The sequence below is a fragment of the Malurus melanocephalus genome, unplaced genomic scaffold (assembly GCF_030028575.1).
Source record: "Malurus melanocephalus ecotype Western Australia unplaced genomic scaffold, MMel_1.1 scaffold_155, whole genome shotgun sequence".
Taxonomy (NCBI): domain Eukaryota; kingdom Metazoa; phylum Chordata; class Aves; order Passeriformes; family Maluridae; genus Malurus; species Malurus melanocephalus.
The window spans coordinates 385525-406539 of NW_026623387.1; the positions used below are offsets into that span (position 1 = coordinate 385525).

Below are 21015 nucleotides of genomic sequence, written 5' to 3' on the forward strand. Positions count from 1 at the left end.
TGGAAGAAAACAGTYGCTGGGTTACTCTGTGCATAGGTAGTATATAGGTTTGATTCTTTAGAATAGAATAGAATAGAATATCTGATAATGAAGGAATCCTAAGCTTCTACTGGGACTCCTCCTCTCAGTAGCAAAGCACAGTGTACCCTTCTGATTATGTAAAATTTAAGGTTTAGTACTTTGTACAACAGAAGTTTTAGATTATATTCCTAACTTCACTTGTATTCTTTTTCCCTTATCAGGACAGTCCCTGCTTAAATTCTTAAATTTTGGATTCTTTCTGTTTCAAAGAAAGTTGATTTTTAGATATCTCAGCAACTGTCTGTAATCTGTAAACCTTTATAGGTCTGATAAATTATACCATTAAATTTTTTAATGTACGTTGTCTTTAAAGGTGTCAGGGCCAAATAGAAAAATTTCTCTCTCTGCAGATATTTATTGTAAAATAAAGTAAAATAAATTTATTCTTGAAGCCATTTGCTGGAGAATAGAACTTCAATGAAATACTTCAAGGCTACTAACACTTTACATTCTGACCTTTTTTTGCACATTACAAACACACACATGCCCTCTCACACACAGTGATGAAACTTCTTATGTTTGGAGTTCTGACCTGCACATGGTATTTTTTTAAGCTTAATTGAATTGCTCATTAATGATTAATCGCCAGCACAGCACTTTAGCAAATAAAACCTTTACCCCTTCAATTTAAATATCTCTAGGAACACYAGTTTGTGAGCCTCTGGCCAACAGCTTAAGAGATAGAAATAGTGTACAAGAGCCACAATAGCCTCAACTAACATTTTGCCATTTTGCACATACTCTGTAGCATTGAAAGGATTTGCCATAGCATACACTAATGACCTGATAAATAAAATAATAATCCTTTTAACTTGTGAAACAAACTGATGATGAAAGAAATGTGAATCATGTTGGTTTTAGTATTTTCCCCATAAACTGTACTAATATTAGGAGGAAAGTTAAACTATCCATTTGGATACTCTGTTTGCACAGTACAGTAGAGTTTTGATTTTTCCCTGGAACTGCATATCTGTAAAATAGCTTGTTTTTTTCTCTGCGGAATTGAATAATTAGGTAACTAGGTRTTGTCAGATACTGTAATTGTAATTTCTGGAATATGCTGCAATAGCTGAGCTCTTTTGTTATTKGGCATCATGTCTTGTGTTCAGAAGCTTATGAAGATTAGCAGTTCCTGAATATGACCATGATCAATCTTCCTGTGAAATAGATGACTGAATCTGACTAAATACATTCTGCAAGGTACATGGATGTGTTCTGAAAAACCACGGCTCTATTTCAAGATCCCTTGCAGCCTGTGTGTTGAGGAAGTCTACTTGAAAAAGTCTTCTAGTGATTTATTTTCTTATTTAATTTTTTCTTAATTGTGTGAACAGTATTAACTAGCTTTGTAGCAGAATATTTTATGAATGCAGATCCTATAGAGGTATCATTTCTAAGCATAAAAAGTGGCCTTCAAAAACCTGCTGGATWTAAAAGCCTACCTGTGAACTCAGAATTTCAGGTAAGGTGGGGTGCGGGATGGAAGCATCTTTTGAAAAGAATTTAAACAGTGTAGTAACTGGTAAAGGACATCTAGTTTGATGGGATAAATATTTATTTCTGCAGAGGTGATACYGTTTTAATACTAGACATTAATCAGAACTCCACAAACTGGTCTCCTGCTATCTGCTTGAGYTGGAAACGTAATACGCAACAGCATGTCAGATAAACAGCTTGGGGCGTAGGAGAGAAACAGCCAGAAGAACTTTGCATCCCATCCAGCTCTGTATCGTGTCCTGGGGTACTTCGCTATCAGGGCATGTTCCATGCATTTTATGACATTAGAAAGATCATAGTCACACAGTCTTTTCACTGATGATCTTTGGGCTTTTATATCTGTATAAAAAAAACAAAAAACCCAAACAACCAGAAAGCATTTATATGCAACATCTCTGCAGTGTTCTTTATACACAAAGGTTTGGCTGTGGCTTCAGGCTGGCTTTAAACTGCTCTCTCAAGTACTGAGAGCAGTATAGCTACAGCAAGGCCAAGACCATAAAGGCTGCAAAACACCCAGAAGCCCAATAACCAAAAACCTCCCTGGCCCATATTGTGAGCCAAGTGTTCCGTACAGTAAGTGCAGTGTGACACAGCRCAACTTATCAGATATCTAAGCCATAAATGTAGCATATGGCCGGAGCAGCTCATTCCCATTGGGCTCCCTTGAAGTTTTGAGGGACTGAGAAAGGTAGCATGACCTCACTTCTCACCAATCTCATGTGTGAACTGATAGCTCAGCCCTTGTCTAATAGACACATAGTTGAGAACAGTCAGGGATGGGTTCTTAATGAGCATTAACGACGTCCAGTAAACATTCACAGAGTCACATGTGGGTTGAAGTTGAAAGGGACCTCTGGTACCAAGCCCCACTACTTAAGCTGAGTCACCTAGACTGCGTTGCCTAGGACATGTTCAGATGGCTTTTGAATATCTCCAAAGATGGGCACTCCACAACCACCCTGCACAGYCTGTTGCAGTTCTCAGTCACCCTCACACTGAAATGTTCAGCAGAAACATCCTGTGTTYCAGTGTGTGCCCATTGCCTCRAGTCCTGTCCATGGACAACACTAGAAAGGGTTTGGCTCTGTTGTCTTTAAAGCCTCAATTCAGGTATTTATATATGTTGATAATATCCCCCTGAGCTTTCATGCTGTTCTTTTTCTACTTACATTCAACAAAGTATTTTTCTTCATAGGAGTCCCTGATCTCAGGAGTCAGGCTGTTCCAAAGTCTGAAGAGGTATTTCTCGATATCTGAATTTACTACTTCTGCCTTAAAGAAACCATGCTCAACAATGCTTACTTTTACTCCAAAATGCTGCATCTCTATCCTAGGAGGAAAAAAAAACAACCCAATAATCTCCCTGACCACCCAATAATGGCATAACTATGAATCATAAGTAAGTTGAAAATGTGTCACATGAATATTTGAGACTATTATTATCTTCATATAATCAGAATTATTTTGAGATATTCAAATTAATTTCATTGAAGTGTACCTGTCCTGTAAAAGCAGAGCAGASAATTCACTGAGGAGAAAAAAGCTGTTTCAAGTAGATTCGCCACTCTCTGTGTGGTTTAGGTTGGACTCATGCAAAGGATGCAACAGCAAAGATACATCTTAATCATGTATTACTGTACTAAAACTTGTGACTATTTAATATACTATTCCATCATTTTACAGCAAGAACAGATTATTAAAGTRTCTGGGAAAAAGTAAAARTGGGAAAAAATTTTTGATTGGATTAGAACTTTATTCTCTGTCCTATGGTTAAATACTAACAYGATAAAGATTAGTGTGTTTCCTYRTAGTGTGRTTCCCTCTATGTAATTTCAAATTGCAGTGCAACTRCTTTGGGGGAAAAATGGCATCTTTGTCTTGCTGGACAGCTCAAGAGACAGAGGCAGCTATGTTCTATAGCATACAAAGAAGTGGACCACACTTCTGTGAGTAGACTGCACGTACTTTAGCCATTATTTTCTGCTTCTTTGAGGAATACACTTTCTTTAAATWAGCACTCACGATGGTTTGAAACCAACTTTCCCAGTTGTTGTGAAGGCTTGACTCACTGGGCTGGGCCTTAGCTTTCTAGAAGCAGTACAGTACAACTGGTTTCAGTAAAGGGTGCTCAGCTTAATGTTCTGAAGTCACAAGTTCCTTTGGTGATGGGATTGCTGTCTGGAATCACCCAGCTCAGATTATTCTGGAGAATTAGAGCAAAATGTATTCTCCAGAAATCCTTCTGGAGAATATTAAAGCAATATAGTACATCTTGCCCAAGAAACTGGATGTCTGGCCATGCAATATTGCTGATTCATTTTCAAGTATGCAGCACATTCACATGCCTGAAATCTGCATGCTAACAACTTGTCTAGTATATGAAAATTTTCGAAGTGCAGTTCCCTGCTGGGTCTGTCCATAGTACAGGAGACTGAAATCCTAAAAAAGTGACCGATGTCTTCTTTTTTCTCCTTTAGGCAAGATTTCCAGAGAGTAATCCAGATGAGCAAACATGCAGTCACCCTTCCTCAGCACATCTGGAATCTGTTCTTGGATTCATGTTTCTGGCTACTCACCGTAAGGTGTCAGAGAAAGCTTCCATGCCCCATTTYGACAGACTGTAGCCACCCCCTACTAAAGCCATGAGGCCTTTGGCATTAATTAGATTGATGACTCTTCCCTCAGCTTTTTTCAGAAGTGGCAGAAGCTTGAGTGTGATTTCAATCACTCCYAGCAGGCTAACATCCAGGACTGAATGGAAGTCTTCAATTGTCAGACAGTCAGTGGGTGCTACAGGTGCTGATCCTTCAGCATTGCTCACCAAGCCAAAAAGCCCTAGGAGAATTGCAAAACAATTTATTCCAGAAAATGGCAATATCTTATCCTGGAGTATCATATGTGCAACAACTTTAGTGAGATTAATACTGTTATCCGGGGTTTGCTTGGATGATCTACTTTGTCCCCCTGGGAAAATTTGCTGAAGAGTATGGGCAAAATATGAAGGGAAAACTTTTTTATTTGAAGATGTGGGCCACCATGCTTATACAGAACCGCTGAAGTATGTAGGCTACTAATGTGCACTTGTGTTCTTGTGAAAATCAAATAGTCTGAATAGAAGCGGAGAGACTGATTTTCCTGATTTGGGGACTAAAGGTCTGAACCAAATGTGTAGAGTTAGTCATTACTTTTAAAGTTGCTAGCTTAGCCCTGTGTATTGATAATACTGCTTTACTACCTTTATAAATTACTTGAAGAACTTTAGATAAATAGTGACGTTTCCAAGAGTTTGCTGAGGACARCCTGTGCCTGAGGAGAGAGGCTGAAAGTCCACCACTCAGCCTCCATAAAGAGTTTCACACACTTAGGTGACAGCTTTAGCAGTACCTGTCCTGGCCAAGAATGTGTGGCTTTCTATAAGCTGGGAGCAAGAGCCTGCTGGAGGAGGTAAGTGCTAATAATTTTGTTAAAATTGCTCTCARTCTCTGCGTTTGAGAATGGTCTTGAATATCTTGAATACCCATGATGAGGCCAACAGTCTTTTACAAGCTTTGAGGAGAAAGTCCCGCTGGTAGAGGATACATGTTTTCCTGGTTTAGGTAATGAATGAATKAATKAATTAACCTATTGAGTATTTRGTATAACTGTGTGTTACAACTGGAATTTACAGTGCTGTGATTCCCTTTGGTAAACTTTGAGCTATCAGTGCTGATAAATGTGTTTTGCCATGCTTGCATATATTTACCATGCAGGTCTTTTTAGCACCCTTTGCCAAAYCCATCACTGAAGCCTCATAGGTATCTAAGGTTAAGTGCTTCCTCTTTCATAGGAGTGCTCAAAGGCATATGACAGTGGTAGTGAGAGCTACCTATGTAAACAACTTCAAGAAAACTAGCTAAAATTGCATGTTTAACTGTTACACTTAGTGCAATTTTGTGTACAATGCAAATGTCAGACTTATTCAGCCAAGCAAAAATATTCTCTTCTGTTTACTAGGGGACGGCTGGAGAAGCCCCGCATTGGCCATTTTTAATTGAGTGGGCTGAATATACCAAAAAAATTTTCTGGTCCCATTTAGTACCTTACTCCCCCTGAAGGTGGAATTCTTCAAATGCACCAAAAAGCGTTTGAAAAACATACCTGGGAATTATCTGGTTTTAACAGACTGAACAACTCGATTTTTAGGCACCTGTTGGTGAAAGCAGGGGGAAGCATTGCTGGAGAGAATATCTTTGAACTGAGAAATGACAGAAATGAAGAGTGAGTGTGTTTCATCAGTAAGATGAAAATGACCTCTGCAGTGATTGAGGGGCAATCGCAGTTTTTGCTAGACCAGAGTTGGTTAYATGGAATCATTTTTCTGAGAAGTTGCCTTGTTACTTACCCTTGCCAGCTGTCTGTTCAGTCACAAACACCACGGCTCTGGCAATGCTGTTGGAGTCTGCTAAGTTCAGATTCACTGTCTTCAATGAGAGTGAGGAGCAGGCCTGGAGCTCTTGGCCTCCTTTTCCTGTGGCACATGCAGCAATGACACAAAATCCCTTTTTGTCRAGCCATTTAGCCAGTGAGTTTCCAAGTCCTGTGTCACAGCCCATTATGAAGACATGCTTTCCATTCAGGTTACCCACTCTGTATCTGTCTCTGATGAGCCAGTAAATGACAATAGAAAATATGGAAGCCAAAATTGCTATTTGCAGAGAGTCTGAAAGTGAGAGCTACAAGAAGATAAGTTAATGATGTAGAAGTGAAATGAAGCAAATGTGCTCAGGCAACCCTCCCACTTCCTGAGACATAACTTCTGTAAGGGGCTTTAATTCTGACTGATATCCTTCCAGATCACTGTATATTAGTGGAGAGCAGGAGTAGTTTTGTCACAGTGTGATTGGGATCCATGAATAATGTATGCTTTGACAGAACCTTCCTTAGCTTTCTTTTCAGAAGATTCCCTCTGTTTTCAAGCTTTGCTGACCAAACTTTGTAGTCCTTTAAGGACATTTCAGAATGAAAGGAATGACCTTATCAGTTCTGACAGTAGAATCTGGGTTTTGTTGTCTGGGTTTTGTTGTCTGGGTTGTTTGTCTGAGTTTTGTTGTTTGGACATTGGTCATTATTTGTGCTGAAACTGGAGAGAAATTTCCCTGGGAAAAAGGATGATTCTCTTTGACCACTTGCATGATGGCACTCAGGCTGCTTTTCTAATCTGTGACATGGAAGCAGAGTGACCCCAAGAACAACCAGAGCAGTGTAAGCTGCAGTGGTGGATCTGATGAGTAATTTGTGACGTGTCTGGTGTTGTGTGACAGACAGTGCTCTGCTCTCTGCCACTCAGACAAGGTAGACTTTGGAGCAGTGCTTGACTCGTCACTTGTTGCCTGTTTAGCAGTGACACTCAGCACAGTAGAACATATTATATAGGAAGAGTGTTTGTATAAAGAAATGTGGAAATACATGGAGATGTAGGCCTCAGAAACATTTTTTACAAAAGCACAGAGGAAACTCAAGGTTTCTTAACTATTGGGGAGGATACTGTTTGCTTATTATTACAAAATGTTTTGATAAATGTATAATACAGTTCTTGCATGTAAATTCTTAATAATTGATTACTAATTTTCATTTGGATTTTCAATTTTTATGAKAACTAAATCGAATTAATTAATTAAAGTTAATATTTATGGGACATCCAATAAGCATATTCCAGACATCCTGCCAAGAGAAACTTTTTTGCAGATGCTAAGGAGTCACCTAGGCTTTAGTTACTGAAATATATGTAGAGGTGCAGACATCTCACCTTTAAAATATGACACTTTTAAAAATATGCCTTTTGTGTAACATTCTTGCCATCTCAAGACATGAATATTAAAGGAAGCCCAAAGTATTATGTGGTTTGCTAAAGCCTGTCTGTTGYTCTTGTTTCTGCTGAGTCCATGGACTGATTTGGATTTATTCTGATTCTAAATTTTGCTGTCACCTCMTAAAGTAGGTATGGAAGGACTCTGAGAATCTGATAGTGAATGAATGTTGAACTCTCATTAAATAATTAAATCATTTACAAAGCTAATAAAGTATAACAAGTGACAACATTCATTGCCACTAAATTATCTTTACATAAGTGGTGCCTCAGTAGCCATTAATTTGAACTTCTGAGCTATTGACTAATGCTCGATTTTAAAACATTAAGTAAACATATTCAGACAAGAGTTTTCTTCTTCTGCTGCTGTCTACAGGAGGCCTTCCACTGAATTTTTGGGGGGTTTGCATTGCTTCCTTTAGCAGCCCAGCTCACTGTTGTYTTGAGGTTGATTGGCCCTCTAGCTCAGGTACTCTGCTTAGACTTGGTTTTCTTGCTGTGAATGTCTGTTAATTTTGGCAAAGATTACGTTATTCCCGAATGTGTGCTCTTTGAAATAATCTTTGTAATTTTTCGCTGGGTCGATGACAATTATTTTCTGAGAGGACTCAGAGTGTATTCTGACAAAATGCCATTACAACTGTGTGAAAGCACTCAGGCTAATTAGGCTTTCATGCTGTAAAATAAAATCTGAAAACAGAATGCAGCAGCCACTGATCATAGATCCCCCCAGTCCATTTGCAATGATGTGCCAGGCAATGACATTTCCTTTGACTGCTCATTTAGAATCTGGAGCAGAGCTAAACACAAAGAAAGAGAGGAGCTGCTATCAGCAGGCTCTGGTAACCCCAGGCCACTAAATCCCACCACGGTATTCAGCAAGTTAGTGCAGTGATATATATACTTTAGGACTCACATTGCCTTTTTTCCAACACAAAAATAAACAAAATAATTAAAGTTTTGGGAAAAAGATTAACCTAMTTGAAAATGGGAACTGTAAATCTTCCTTCCTTGGCTGTGCTGTAAGGAAGAAGCAGTGGAGAGTGAGCTTGCACTACTGGAAAGCAAACTAAATTTGAAACTGGACTCTGTGGATGAGTCCTGGAGTGTTTGACCAGTCTCAGTTGAAAATTTTCTTTCATGAAAATCCTCTAGTTCTTTGGATGTGTGATGTTACCCAAAATATTTAAAGTATTTCTTGTTTGATAATTGTGCAGTTCTAAAAAAGCCGGAAAAAGCCACTTGGCTTCCATGATCGTGCTGATTTTGAAATAGCTGCATGGAGTGGCAAACGGTGTGTTTGCAGAGAAAATTTCAGCATGGCATTTCAAGAGTATTGACATGTCTTCATAAATATTGAATTCAGATTAATAATGTAGTCAGTAAATAGCTAAAGGCAAATTCTYTTTTCCATCAAAACTTTGATATTTGCCAGGCAAATTGATAACTCGTGTGATAAAGCTTGGCTTCTCATGCCCCAAGTGCCATTGTGAAAGCAATTGATTTTAGAGAGAAGCAGCAAGAGCCCTTTAAGCTCCTTAGATGACTGCAAAGCACAGCATCCCTCTGCTTCTCTGCACTAAAGGAAACTGAAACACTTAGACTCCATATTGAAGGAGGGTGTTACTGATTTACTGCCACAGCAAGTTTGCTTATGCCAGAGAATTTTGTTGGGGTGAAGTCTGGGCTCTGAGTGTGCTTTGGATTCCTTCACCCACCACTGTGCAGGCAGTGCAAAACTCCAGAAGTGGGTTCCCTGTAGTGGGCAGAGTGACCTGCCAGGCCTGAGGAAGAGCTGCTAAGGGGAAATTTAGAGGCTGTGGTTCTTCAGAAGGAGCATTCATGTAGCACTCAATGGAAGGTTTAGATGTCTCAGGCAGTGCACTGAGAGATCATCCAGCCTCCATCTCAAGAGCCTGGGAAGCACAAACTTTAATTATCAKTCATCATGCCATAGCTACAAGCCCCCTAGTCTTCAGTTAATTAATTGAATAAATAGGCAGGCACAAACACATCACATCTCCCACTCTTAGGTGAGCTATTCCTGCACATGCAGAGCTTTGCACTTTTGTTTCAAGCCTTTGAAAAAGGAGTGCTTTTTTATGCTGTGTAAATATGTCAGTGTGATAATTTAACTTGGTGGTTGAGAGACAACTTAAGGTCTTCATTAATATGTCACCTTAAAAGAAATACACCTCTGAACTCTCCTACACAGTGTTTTGTAGGAAGATGAATGTARTCGGGTACAGTGAGGTTGATTTTTCAGCATGATTGCATCTTCTTTGTATGGCTTGCACTTCATATTTTTACCACAGCATCGGTAAAAGCATCAGGAAAACAAAACCATTTAAAATCTTATGTCATTGACCCACTAATTGAAAATTGAAGTAGGGAAAAATTCCAGAAGTTGGGAAGAATATTTCTGAGTTAGCATTTTATTCAGGACCTCTAGGTGCTTAGATAAGCAACACTTGTTAAAATTACTGTAGAACAGAAGGGGCTGCACGTTCCCTTATCTGTGCACTAGAAGACAAATGCTTAGCTCTCTTAGCTATCCTGCAAATGCATATAATAGGTACTGCTCACTGTAACAATAGACACAAATTCTACTCACATTCTGGGGAGACATCTGCAGGCTCAGTCCGTACCTCCAGGTGCTCATGAGTTGCCTTCACTGGTTATTTCTGCTGTCTGAACACAGAAACAGTCTGAGCTGCTCCTAAGCTTGTGGAACAAGGCCTGCATGGTGGTTTAAAAAAAAAAATCTCATAGTAAATTCTGTATCTGCTGGTACTTTCCTGATTTGACACACATCAGGAGGGCCCCTCTGCCTGCTATTGGGAATTACATGTGCTGTGATCTGTCTGCTTGAAGGATGTATTTGGTATTAATCTTCAGGCTATGCTGTATGCCTGCCTTGCCTACCTATGTTGTATAAGCATTGCTGGCTATATATAGTGATTTAAAGAGCCTCGGGGCTGTCAAGACTCATTAAGGAGACTAATCTACTGAGCTGGAAAGAACTGATCTGTGCTTTGTCTTGAAACCAGCAGGAGTCTTTCTGTTGATTTAATAGAGCTTGCTTCAGACCTCASCCTTCTGCATGTGAGCGAGTTATTGTTGATATGACTTGATCTTTTAAGATATATCTTCATATATGAAAACTTTCGGGGATTAAATTATTTTGACTAGTCTGGGGGCAGGCTTTTGATACTAAGAACAAACCAATTTCCATGTTTCTCAGATAAAAATTCAAATACTACAAGCGGTACAAATGGAATCTCTACGGTTTGAATGGGCACAGATCCTGACATATTATTGCTGGGTGGCTTGTTGGCTTAGTCTTTGGCCCAGAGTCTGGTGGGCACTTCTGATCCAGCTCTGAGTACTACTGCATAAACATGGCAGCAGAATTTCTTTTCCCCATTCTATATATCTCTTCATTCACAGTGCTGTGTGGTGCCAGATGCTGCAGTAAGTGAGGAGGCTTGGGCAGAGATTGTTCCCGACAGCAATACGGATAAATAAGCTTTTTTTGTGAAAATTTATTTGAAATGAACTCAATGACTAGGAAATTAAAAGTGGGGAAACCAAGTAAAGCAGTAGGATGGAGCTGGCAGTGATCTTGCCCATAGAGTTGAGTGGATGATGGCAATGGCAGCCTGTCCCMGACTGGCTAGTGACAGCTGGTCTGGCTGCTCCCTGACAAGAACTGCAGAGGTTTTAGTTCATCCTCTGCAGAGCTGCATGGTGRGCAGCTCTTCCCCCTCCAGTTTCTYTCCCTGCTCCTTCTRACTTGAGCCTGGAAATTGTTGCTTCTTTTGCCACCCTAGAGTGCCACAGGCTGTAGTGTTGGTTCTTACCATACTTTCAGCACTGTTGGGGCAGTCAGGAGATGTGTGCAGCTTGCTGGAGACTTGGGGGTTCAACAGGTGGTTTCAACAGACAAAGATTTCCTCTCCAGGACAAGCCTGGCAGGAGTGCCTGCATAGCCTTGTCTCTCCTGACTGTAATGACAGGCTCTACAGAGAGGTTGAAATGACCACAGAACAGCCCTCTAACAGCATGCAAAACCTGTTGCAGGGAAACATTGCTCAGTGTCAGGTCAGGGGCTCTGCTGTTGTAGGAGCAATCCCTTGCCATGCAAATGTAGGAGAGAAAAACAAAAGGAGTTTTTCTTTCTCTGTCACTTTTTTTTGTTGTTGTTTGCTTTTTGGTTTTTTTTGTGGGTTTTTTTTTTTCCCCAGCAAACTGCTTTTGAGCTGCAGAAAGTTATTTCAGAAAGCTAATAGAACATGCTTAGCATTTCAGAAAGCATTAAAATCTGGAATTTTCCCAGTAAGTTTTGGTCTTCAGTATAAAACATCCYGCTAGTGAGGTGTTCTTCCGTGAAAGGTAACGAACACACGCCTGTCAAATGTCAAGTAAAATAAGGTGTGGATGTGGCATGGTATTTTGAGGAAAACTCTCTTGCCTTTTTTTCCTCTTCCTGGCTAGAAATGAGAACTGATGATATAAGAGTGAGAYTGAGGCCAACAGGCAACCAAAGGTCGAGCAAGGCAAGCAGGAACCTTTCCCATTACTGTGCATATTTCAGTAATACTAGCCAGAAAAATGCTTTGTTTTACTAAAACCTTTGGTTGTCAGGGCTGAACTCTCAGGGAAGAAGGTAGCAAGGACTGCCTCTTTGCYTCTGAAGCAAGAAATTTGCACCAGCAGGCTCTGGGTGTTCGCCTGTGGTCCCTGAGCACAGGAAGGAGGGTGCAGGTTGGAGCACTTCATCTGCTGAACTGAGGCTCAAGCTGTGTGAAAACATCAATACTGCAAAATATGTTTGGGAAGAGCCTGCATATCTGGGATTATACTCCAGCTGACCTAATAGTGAGTTTATGAGTAACTATTGATGATGGATGAAATTCCACTAAGAGAAAAAAGTTCAGTTTTAGATTCTATATCAGCACTCTTGGCCTGGAAAACGGGAGATACCTAATGCAATTGACTAAAAACAGTCATTTTAAATAAATTTAAAGGAGTACAGAACTTTACAGAGATTGCTTACAGACAATCCATCTCTGCAGGGCAAAATGCAACTTTTTGCATAGTAAGTTGCACTTACTATGGTCAAATTCTCCTTTGGCTAAGCTTATTTTGGAAGGAAATTGCAATCACCTGACATGTTTTTTAGAGTAATAATAGTAACAGAATCAGTGCTTTTATTTTCTGCTTGTACATCTGCTTTCTGCTCTGATGTGGAAAGTCCAATATATCTCAGTTTTTATTGCAAGCCCCATGGCTGTTCATGGTGCTAAACACAAATATGTATTCTGGTGAAATGCAGCTTCTTGTGCTGGCTGGAAGTTACCCAGCATTTGCAAAAGCTGCAATTGAGAGATGCAATTTTATTCACTTCCTCTGCAGCATCAGCAGTGAAGGAAGTATGAAGAAGTCACCAGGTAACAGCCTTCCCTGTGCAGTATTTCAGAGCTCCTTTAGGTCAAGGAGAGTTTTCTCTTGGCATGTATATGCATATGTAACAGACCCAGCACAGGGGCTGCCTTTCCTTCTCTAGCAAACCTCATTAAAATGACCATTCTCTCTATAATATCCCTTACTCTGCTTGGAGTTGCCCCATTCCAGCTGGTTTGCAATCTGGGCAGTCCTTGCCTGTTGCTCATCAGTGCCAGGGCAAGCCTTGTTTCTGGAGGCTGTGCAGAGCTGCCCTCCTGGGCACAGAGGCTCTGCTTTCCTGTCCCCTGCCTGTCCTGSGACTCCAGCCAGGCCAGGGAGCTGCACCTCGTGCCTGTTGAAGCTCATGGCAGCAACCCAGGGGCCCAGGGTCAGAGGCAGCTTGAAAACAGTCCCTCTGGAGAAGGAGGCAGAACTGTGTTTCATCACATCCTACGTTAGCTATAATGGCTATTAGTAAATCAATATAAACAAAACAGAGTTCTGGCTTAATCTGTAATCTGGTCAATAAACAAAAATAAGAGCAAATTTAGCTGGGCTGAAGGAAAAGGCTTGTTTCTGGCATGACAGCAGACCTCTCTACAAACATGAGACTTGAACTGATCTCTGTGAACTTTAATCAGCAGTTGGACTTTATATCAAATTAATAAAAGTGCTGAAATTACAAAGTTTTCAGTTAGAGTGCTTTTCAGTCTGTTTCTCTCTCCAGCTGACAGGGAGACTGACAGATCCAGTCTGTCCACAGTGGTCCAACTTGGCAATGTAAAAATCTACCTATTATTTTTGATAGGGGCCACAAACCAAAAATTAATAAAAGAAACAAAAAAACCCAAAAAACAAAGAAAAATATTTTTCTGTAGTGTCCAGGAGGGAGAGTGATAAGAGGCATTCTGTGAGAAGCCCCATAGGTATTTGTTTGGTGGCATTCAGGACTGATTGGGAAAGGGGAGAGGCAAGCTCACATGGATGTGCCAGCTTCTGGCAGGAACAGGTGAGGTGACCAGTGGGGCTGGTTGCCCAGAGCATGGGGCAAGCACTCTGRAAGATGTCCTTTTGAAAGAATTTTTTTTATTTTAACTCGTTCAGCCACCTAATTTTGTTATAAAAGTTTTAGTTTGCTTTTAAAATGTATAGTGGGGCTTTTGGTTTTGTGTTTTGTTTTGGATTTTTTTTTTTTTTTAAGAAATGTTTTTGCTATCGCTGCTATTTTTGTTTGCATAAGTATTTGGAAGGGAGAAAAAAATCCTGGCTGGTTGCCAGACTTGGTTGGGATCAATGGGATAAGTAAGTGCGTGTCCTGCTATTGGTAATTTCCGAGAGCAGATGGTGAGGGGCKAACTATAGAAAGAGGTATTAAAGTGATACGAGCTGTAAGCAAAATGTTTTCCTTCTGCTCAGACCATGAGAGAGGGAAATTGTTCTGGCWGTGTTGCTCATATTTAATCAATTAACAGTATCTGCAATGTACCAAATTTCAGAGACTTTGCATGTGTCCTCTATGAGAATTCGAGGATGGGAGCGTCTGCCCTTGGTCTCCTTGATTTACTGAAGTCCCACTCTGTTGGGTTTATTTCAGTGGCTAGTTCTTCATTCTCTGAAGGACTGACACTAGGAAGAAAAACTGAGTTTTTTCTTCTCAGAACATCAGAAGGAAACAAAGTACAAGAGGACTTGAGGAGATGGAGTGGATTTTGCTAGTTTTTCCATTAACAGGTGTCAAAAGTGGAAGGTGACTCTGTGGGCTTTATATTCTCCCCTTTCCTCTGCACAGATGGATGATTTTTCAGCATAGATTAATTTTTATGGCTGATGTCATGAAGTTGGAATTTATTCATCTTMAGGATTATTTGTAAGGATGATTTGAGAAAAGCAGAGGTTTACAAGGGAGCAGAGCCCTTCAAAAGGATTGGGGTAGCCTATGATCTCAGCTCCAATTCATCACTGCCTTAATCTGCTTCATTAGCAGTTTGAAACAGACTTTACACACAGTTTCTGAATGCTTAAATGAGCAAAGTTGTTAAATGGGGGGACCAAAGTAATTTGTGTAAAGCTAAAATTATATTCTGTCTTTGTCAAGCCAAGTCTTGTCTGAAGATGCTGAATGATTTTGTGTGCAAATGTGAGCTCCGCTCAAGTACCTTGAAAAGCAAAGGCATTGCATTGCCTTTGGCCTGGAGAAGCTGTCAGAGGTGAATGAAATAAAGCAGAGTTCTATGCTATTGTATAATTTTTCGTCCAGGCTTTACTCTCCCACTCAAGTACCTGCAACGCGCTGCACTGCAAGTAACTGTTTTTCTCTGGCTCTGTGCTGTGGTGAACAAAATGRTTATCACTGTGCTGTTACCTCTGACAGTGTTATTTTCAAAGCTGGGCTGTGTACAGTGCTATAGGTGGAGACTTCTTTTTGTTACGATAGCAGCAGAAGACACCAGGTTTGCACGGAGTTCTGCTGTCAGTGTGAATACAGTAATGATGCTAAACAAGGAAAATTGGATTTCTGGGCAGCTACATTTAATCGTGACACACTTTTGGGCATGAGGCTTTATCAGAGAATGTTTGAGAGAGCAGAAGACTTGAGGATTGCTGACGGTGACTATGATTAAGACTCTGCCTTTCTATCTTGTCCTATCAGTCAGGGCCCTCTGTAGAGTACTGATTTCAGAAAAGAAATAAAACCTTTTTGCCATTTCTCTTGAAGCTATGTAGTGATATTGTCTGAGGTCATAGCACTTTCCTCATCAGTGTCCCTTATTGAAAAATCCATGGAAAGCTCATCTCCAAAGAGAATTCACTATTACTCAGGAGCTTCCATGCTGTAAAATCTTAATTTCAAAGGAAAACACTTAAAAAATTAGAAGCCATGTGGAGAGGGGCAGACTTAGAAAACAAAGCTTTTGAGCAAGTTTTTAATCTGAATTTATCAGGGGCAGGAGTGTACAAAATTATTGTCTGGCAAATAAAGGTGCTGATAAAATAATGCTATAACAATTCTTCCCATGCATTCACTCTGAGTTGTTTTCCAGAGAACTGTCTGGTSTCCTTATGTATAATTATTTTCCAAGTGCCCTGACTTTGTGTTGTGAGATTGCATTAGTCAAATTTAAACACTCCATTAGAAGTCAATGAACTGAAAACATTGTGACTGCACGGYTATTGACCCAGGTGCAAATAGCCAATGCCCAGTTGAAAGATTCAGTTCTGACAGATGGGTTAAAATAATGAAAATATGCTGGAAAATGGTTGGGTGCTTCACTGACTAATTGAACAGGGTCCTTGCTATTTGTCTATGATTCTATGATTTTTCACAGCCAMGGGTGAGTAATAAATTTATCCTGTTTAATATTTCAGAGTTAACTGATGACACTTCCTGAACKGAAAGGTATTGTATGTTTTCTTTTGGGACAATTGCAATTAATTCCAACTGCATTCCCTTTGCACAGTTAGTGTTGTTTTGTTTGTTTGTTTTTAATTTTTAATTTTTTTTAATGAGACTGTTTGAAGAACAAGACGTTAAAGTTCTATTTTGAAGCAATGTGTATTTCTTCATAGATGCTGTCACTAATATGTGAGGAACCTAACTTCAAAGAAACATGAAGGATAGTGCTTCCAGGGCYAATTTTAATTGATATTTTCTCTCCCCTCCCTCCACTCCCTTTTATGTTAAATAAAGATATGATCTGAAAAAGAGGTGATYTGAAATAGATTTCAAAGGGCTTTGGATCAGATCTTAATGTTACTTCATTTAGAGGATGTGTTCCTTTGTTAGCATTTTTCAAATATTACTTATTTAAATCTGGATTTTGCATTCCTCAAAGATTTTTTTTTCTCAAAAATCCAGCAAYCATACTGTAACTGCCTAGAGTAAGATGCTATTTCACTTAAGTTTTTGAGGTATTCTCTGCTACCAAGTTGTATTTTGCACACTCATGGGTAGATGGGATGATCTTTTGCCTTCTGTTATCTCTGATTTCTATTATCTCAATCATTTTAAAAGCAGATTTTTCAAGATGTTCTAAATGATTCCCATTAAACATTCAAACCTTGTGGAAGGTTATTTTAATAATCTAATGCAGCCTGCTAATCTGCCATACTAATCTCTTTATGTAAGGTAATGAATGATGCCCATGGAACAGGATAGTATTTGATGTGTTGAGCTTTAGATAAAATAGAAAATATATTTCCTTTCAAAAATATGGGACAGTCATAATTTTATTGGAAAAGTAACATTTGTATATGGGGATTACATAAAAGCTTCTGTGCCTTTATGTTGTGTCTATTCTAGTCCTGGCCAGACATTTTGCTGTTGTATTGGTTCTTTGTCTTTACACATTTACTTAAGGAGACAATTTGGTCACAGTTTAGGGAGTCTAAAAATGTGAGGGGATCAGAGTTTACTGTCCAGTAGATGAATGGATTGTCTCTGCTCATCATAACCTTTAGACAAGAAAAACTTCATGGATAGAGTAGCATTCAATGAACCAGTGCCCAATGAATGGATGTACTGAATGAAGTTCTGCAGAGGTCTGTCTTGTTTATGGTATAATACAGTAATGTTGATAATTATGTGGATTATACAATGGAGAATATAATTATTAAATTTGATTGTAACATAAAGGTAGGAAAAATTGCAGGTGTGTTTTGCACATATTCCTGAAGAGGATTAGAAATCAAAATTCCCTTAACAAACAGATAAAATGGGCTGAAGAATGTTAATTATGGACAATTGCAGGCAGAATTAATCAAATGTGAAAACAGTTTAGAAAGCTATTGGCTCCATAGCAGATTGTTTCCAAAAATTTAGTGGCTGTGGTGGATTACATGAATGTGAAACAACAACGTGATAATTTTGTTAAAAACCCAAATGACAGACTAGGTTGCTTGAACAGGAACATAATCCATGATGTGAAATAATCTTTCTCCTTTGGCTGGTATTGGTAAGACTGGTGCTGTAGTGCTATTGTGAACTCATGACCTGATTAAAGATGTGCTAGAATCCACAGGAGACCAGTGGAAATTTTCAGATATTTAAGAAATACACCCTAGCAAGGGAAGTTGAGTGAGCTGCTTTCTTCATCTGGAGAGGGAGACTTTCTGGTATTATTAGAATAAATACAACCTAATTAAAAGTGAAAAGCAACATTATGTTTCATCTGCTTGGTAGAATACACAAGAAGTAAGATTCAGATTATACATTAGGAAAAATWTGTTAGCAAGAATGATACTGAAGCACTAATTGCTAGATGCTTTAGGCATCTTTGATAAGTATTAGTTAAAATGAAATAAGAATAAGTAAACTATGCATTARATGCTTAGAATTAATCAAGAGAGTTTGGTCTTTCCAGTCTTATTGATGTTTGATTTCAATGCCAAGAGAGGTATAAATAAAACACAGGAAGGATAAAAAGAGAAGGGTTTGGCTGGGAGTCAGCAGTTCTTGAAAGCCAAATTGAAGAGAAAAAGAACAAAAAATGAAAGGTTGAGTAATTATGCGAAGTGAAATTATTAAAATTATTATTAAAAGTCACACCTGCATCCTTAGCCACTGGACTAGGTCCTTCTGTTGCCTCAGTTTATCCAGGAGTGGTGTTTTTCCTTCATCCTCGGGTAATTTCAAAACCAAGATGCTTCTCAATCCTTCCCACTCATAAGGAACTGCTTGGCTGGATCTAATCACACATCTCTTGGGCATTCTCTGAGGTGTTTCTCTGCTCTGTAGTTTCACTGAGTCAGTGACATCTGTTATAACTTGTGCTGTAATCAGTGCTATTGTCCCGGGATCTTGAGGRCAAAACTGAGGTAAGCAACAGTTTAACATAGTATTTTTCTATGTTCACAGACTAAGGTATGCTGATGCTCCTTCTCTCCCCATCCCCAACCCCCATCTCTTTTCAGGACTTCTGATTGAACTAAATTATCATCATGTCTGACCCAGTTGTTCTGCGTAGCATCAAGAGGTTGGGAGAGGATAACTATGCTTTTGACTCAGATGGAAAATGTAAGAAGTTTTTTCTTCAGTCACCTCCTTATGTTATAAAKCATGGAAAATAGGTGGTGGGTGGTTGAAGTGAAACAAATAGTCTACAGAATACAAAGCAAATAGTCTGTGGAATAAATAGAGTTATGAGGTACCTGCTGTCACAAGTATGCTGCCCCCAAAACAACTTTTTGTATAAAACTATATATAATAGCCCCTACTCAKGGACTATCTTTACAGGTCAACTAACCAAGTTCAAGGTAGCTACACAGGTATCTTTTCTACACTTGGTGCTTCATTGTACAAGTAAAAGGCTTTTATTGAGGAAGAAAAAGAAGTAAAAAGTGCTGTCTTCCATTGTTTCTTCCAGCAAACACTCATATTTGGAGTCATTCATATATCAGGCAGAATTCTTATGAGCTAATTCKAAGTGAAGATCTGCATTCCCACTTCTCATCAGAGCTTGTCCTCCTTTTTTCCATTTTTCCTTTGCAATGTGCATTTTTCCATTTTGTCAGTCCAAATGCAGCAAGAGACAAGGAGAAGCATGAAGAGAAACTGCTAAATATTTTGAGTTCTATTTGTAAGACCTCAGAAAAACAAAACAAACAAAAAAAAACAAACAAGAGTGTGATCATAAAGTAATAAAGTACAAAGGAAAGCAAAACAGTAATCTGTAATGGAAGCTAAATTGCACTACAGATAAAGGAGATATGTCCAACTTCTGGGACAGAAAACTGTTCATCTCTTACAGACACTGAACTCCTGGGTTGCTTAGACTTGTCTTGCTGGTTTGAGGAGTTGTTTTTTGTCTGCTAGTTTGTTTTACACACTTGCTGCTTTAAATTGTTAAGAGATTTTTGCAAGAGACCATCTACTGGCAAAAGACTATTCTTCTTTTGACATTTGGGTTTTTTTAGCCTATCAAGTGAGTTTGCCTCCAGTTCCTCAGTTTCCTTGGAAATACAGTCTRTAAGGAGCAGGTTGTTGAACTGCTACAGTATCTTTCCCAAAGCTTTACTAAGTCCTTCACAGAATCTTTTGAAAGGGGCTAAATCCAGACCTTTTCTAGGGACTAAGGAATTGTCCTACAATGTAATTATGTCTTGTAGTAGGATTCYGTTTCTCTAAGCTGTGGTTCCTTAGACAATGTCCCAAGAGAAGACATCAGTGTGACAAGTTCATCCTACCCAGGACTACAACTGCCCCTCTTCCACAGGGTTTGGAGTTTGAGTTGTTGGCAGGCAAGACTGAAGAGCTACCACTCCTCTTTCCAGGGAGCATGCATGGAGTGACAGTATGGCAGTATCCTCAAAGAGACAGTGCCCACGACAGCTAGCTGAATATTAGCAAACTGCCTGCAATGAAAATTACTTTTGGCAAATGTCCTGAAGAATGCTTAGTGTAAACCACATCCTGGCTATATGTACTAGTGAGAATAAGATATTTATAACTCAGAAATGATCAGATCCTATGGTATTCTAGAGTTTATGTTTCACATGTATAAATAAGATTATGTACTTTAACAATAATCATTAACTAGACTGTACATTTATTTTCCATAACAGGTAACGGCTTCAAGAAATCAGAGTAAGTCATGTACACTAATGGAACAATCAATATTTCTAGGAATATTCAAAGAATTTWATGTCATTGGATCAAATCGACAGAATTTTTATTTTTATTTTTTAAAAAAAGCTGTTCTCTAGCAGTTGAACTGCCTTATTTGATACAACTGGAACAGGTAGACCAAAGCAGTCCTAGAAACCTTTAAAAACATAAATGCCATCAAYATGATCTTCCTTCTGAAAATGTTTTTGATATTCAAATTTATCTTTCTTATGTGATTTTAGTTTGAAAAATTACTTTTGCAGGAATTTTAATCGATCTTGATTAATTTCTCTTAAAGCTTAACTGTGAGATTTTAAAGTAAAAGGAATTATCTTAGATATTAAGATTTAAATGTTGAATTCTGGGTAGTTAAAAGCTGGGATGATTTAAAGAATTTKACTTTCACCTATTATCAGAGATCTGATTGGGATTTAGAGCTTCCTCCTTCCTAGACTTTTGGACAGCTCTGTAGTAGGTTTGACAACTTAATGCTAGAATTSGAGCCAGCTCTTTCTGACACAGTGTACCCAGTCTGGGA

The 21015-nt window shown here is 39.1% G+C and overlaps 2 protein-coding genes across 3 annotated transcripts in view; one reads left to right on the forward strand and one right to left on the reverse strand.

The window, feature by feature from the left end:
* Positions 1–989: 989 nt before the first annotated feature.
* On the reverse strand, positions 990–18805 carry DHRS9 (dehydrogenase/reductase 9). The gene is made up of 6 exons (XM_057371717.1): positions 18420–18805; positions 10041–10165; positions 5963–6293; positions 4158–4416; positions 2751–2911; positions 990–1917 (listed from the first exon to the last, which is right to left on the reverse strand). The coding sequence occupies exons 2-6, from the start codon at positions 10086–10088 to the stop codon at positions 1667–1669; spliced, it is 1050 nt and encodes a 349-aa protein (XP_057227700.1). The 5' UTR covers positions 10089–10165; positions 18420–18805; the 3' UTR covers positions 990–1666.
* Positions 18806–18811: 6 nt separating this feature from the next.
* Positions 18812–21015, forward strand: part of ABCB11 (ATP binding cassette subfamily B member 11) — a 36325-nt gene continuing 34121 nt past the window's right edge. For both annotated transcript variants that reach the window (XM_057371713.1, XM_057371714.1), the window contains exons 1-2: positions 18812–18887; positions 20435–20456. In XM_057371713.1, coding sequence (XP_057227696.1) covers positions 18812–18887; positions 20435–20456 — 98 coding nt within the window. The remainder of the gene's footprint in view (positions 18888–20434; positions 20457–21015) is intronic.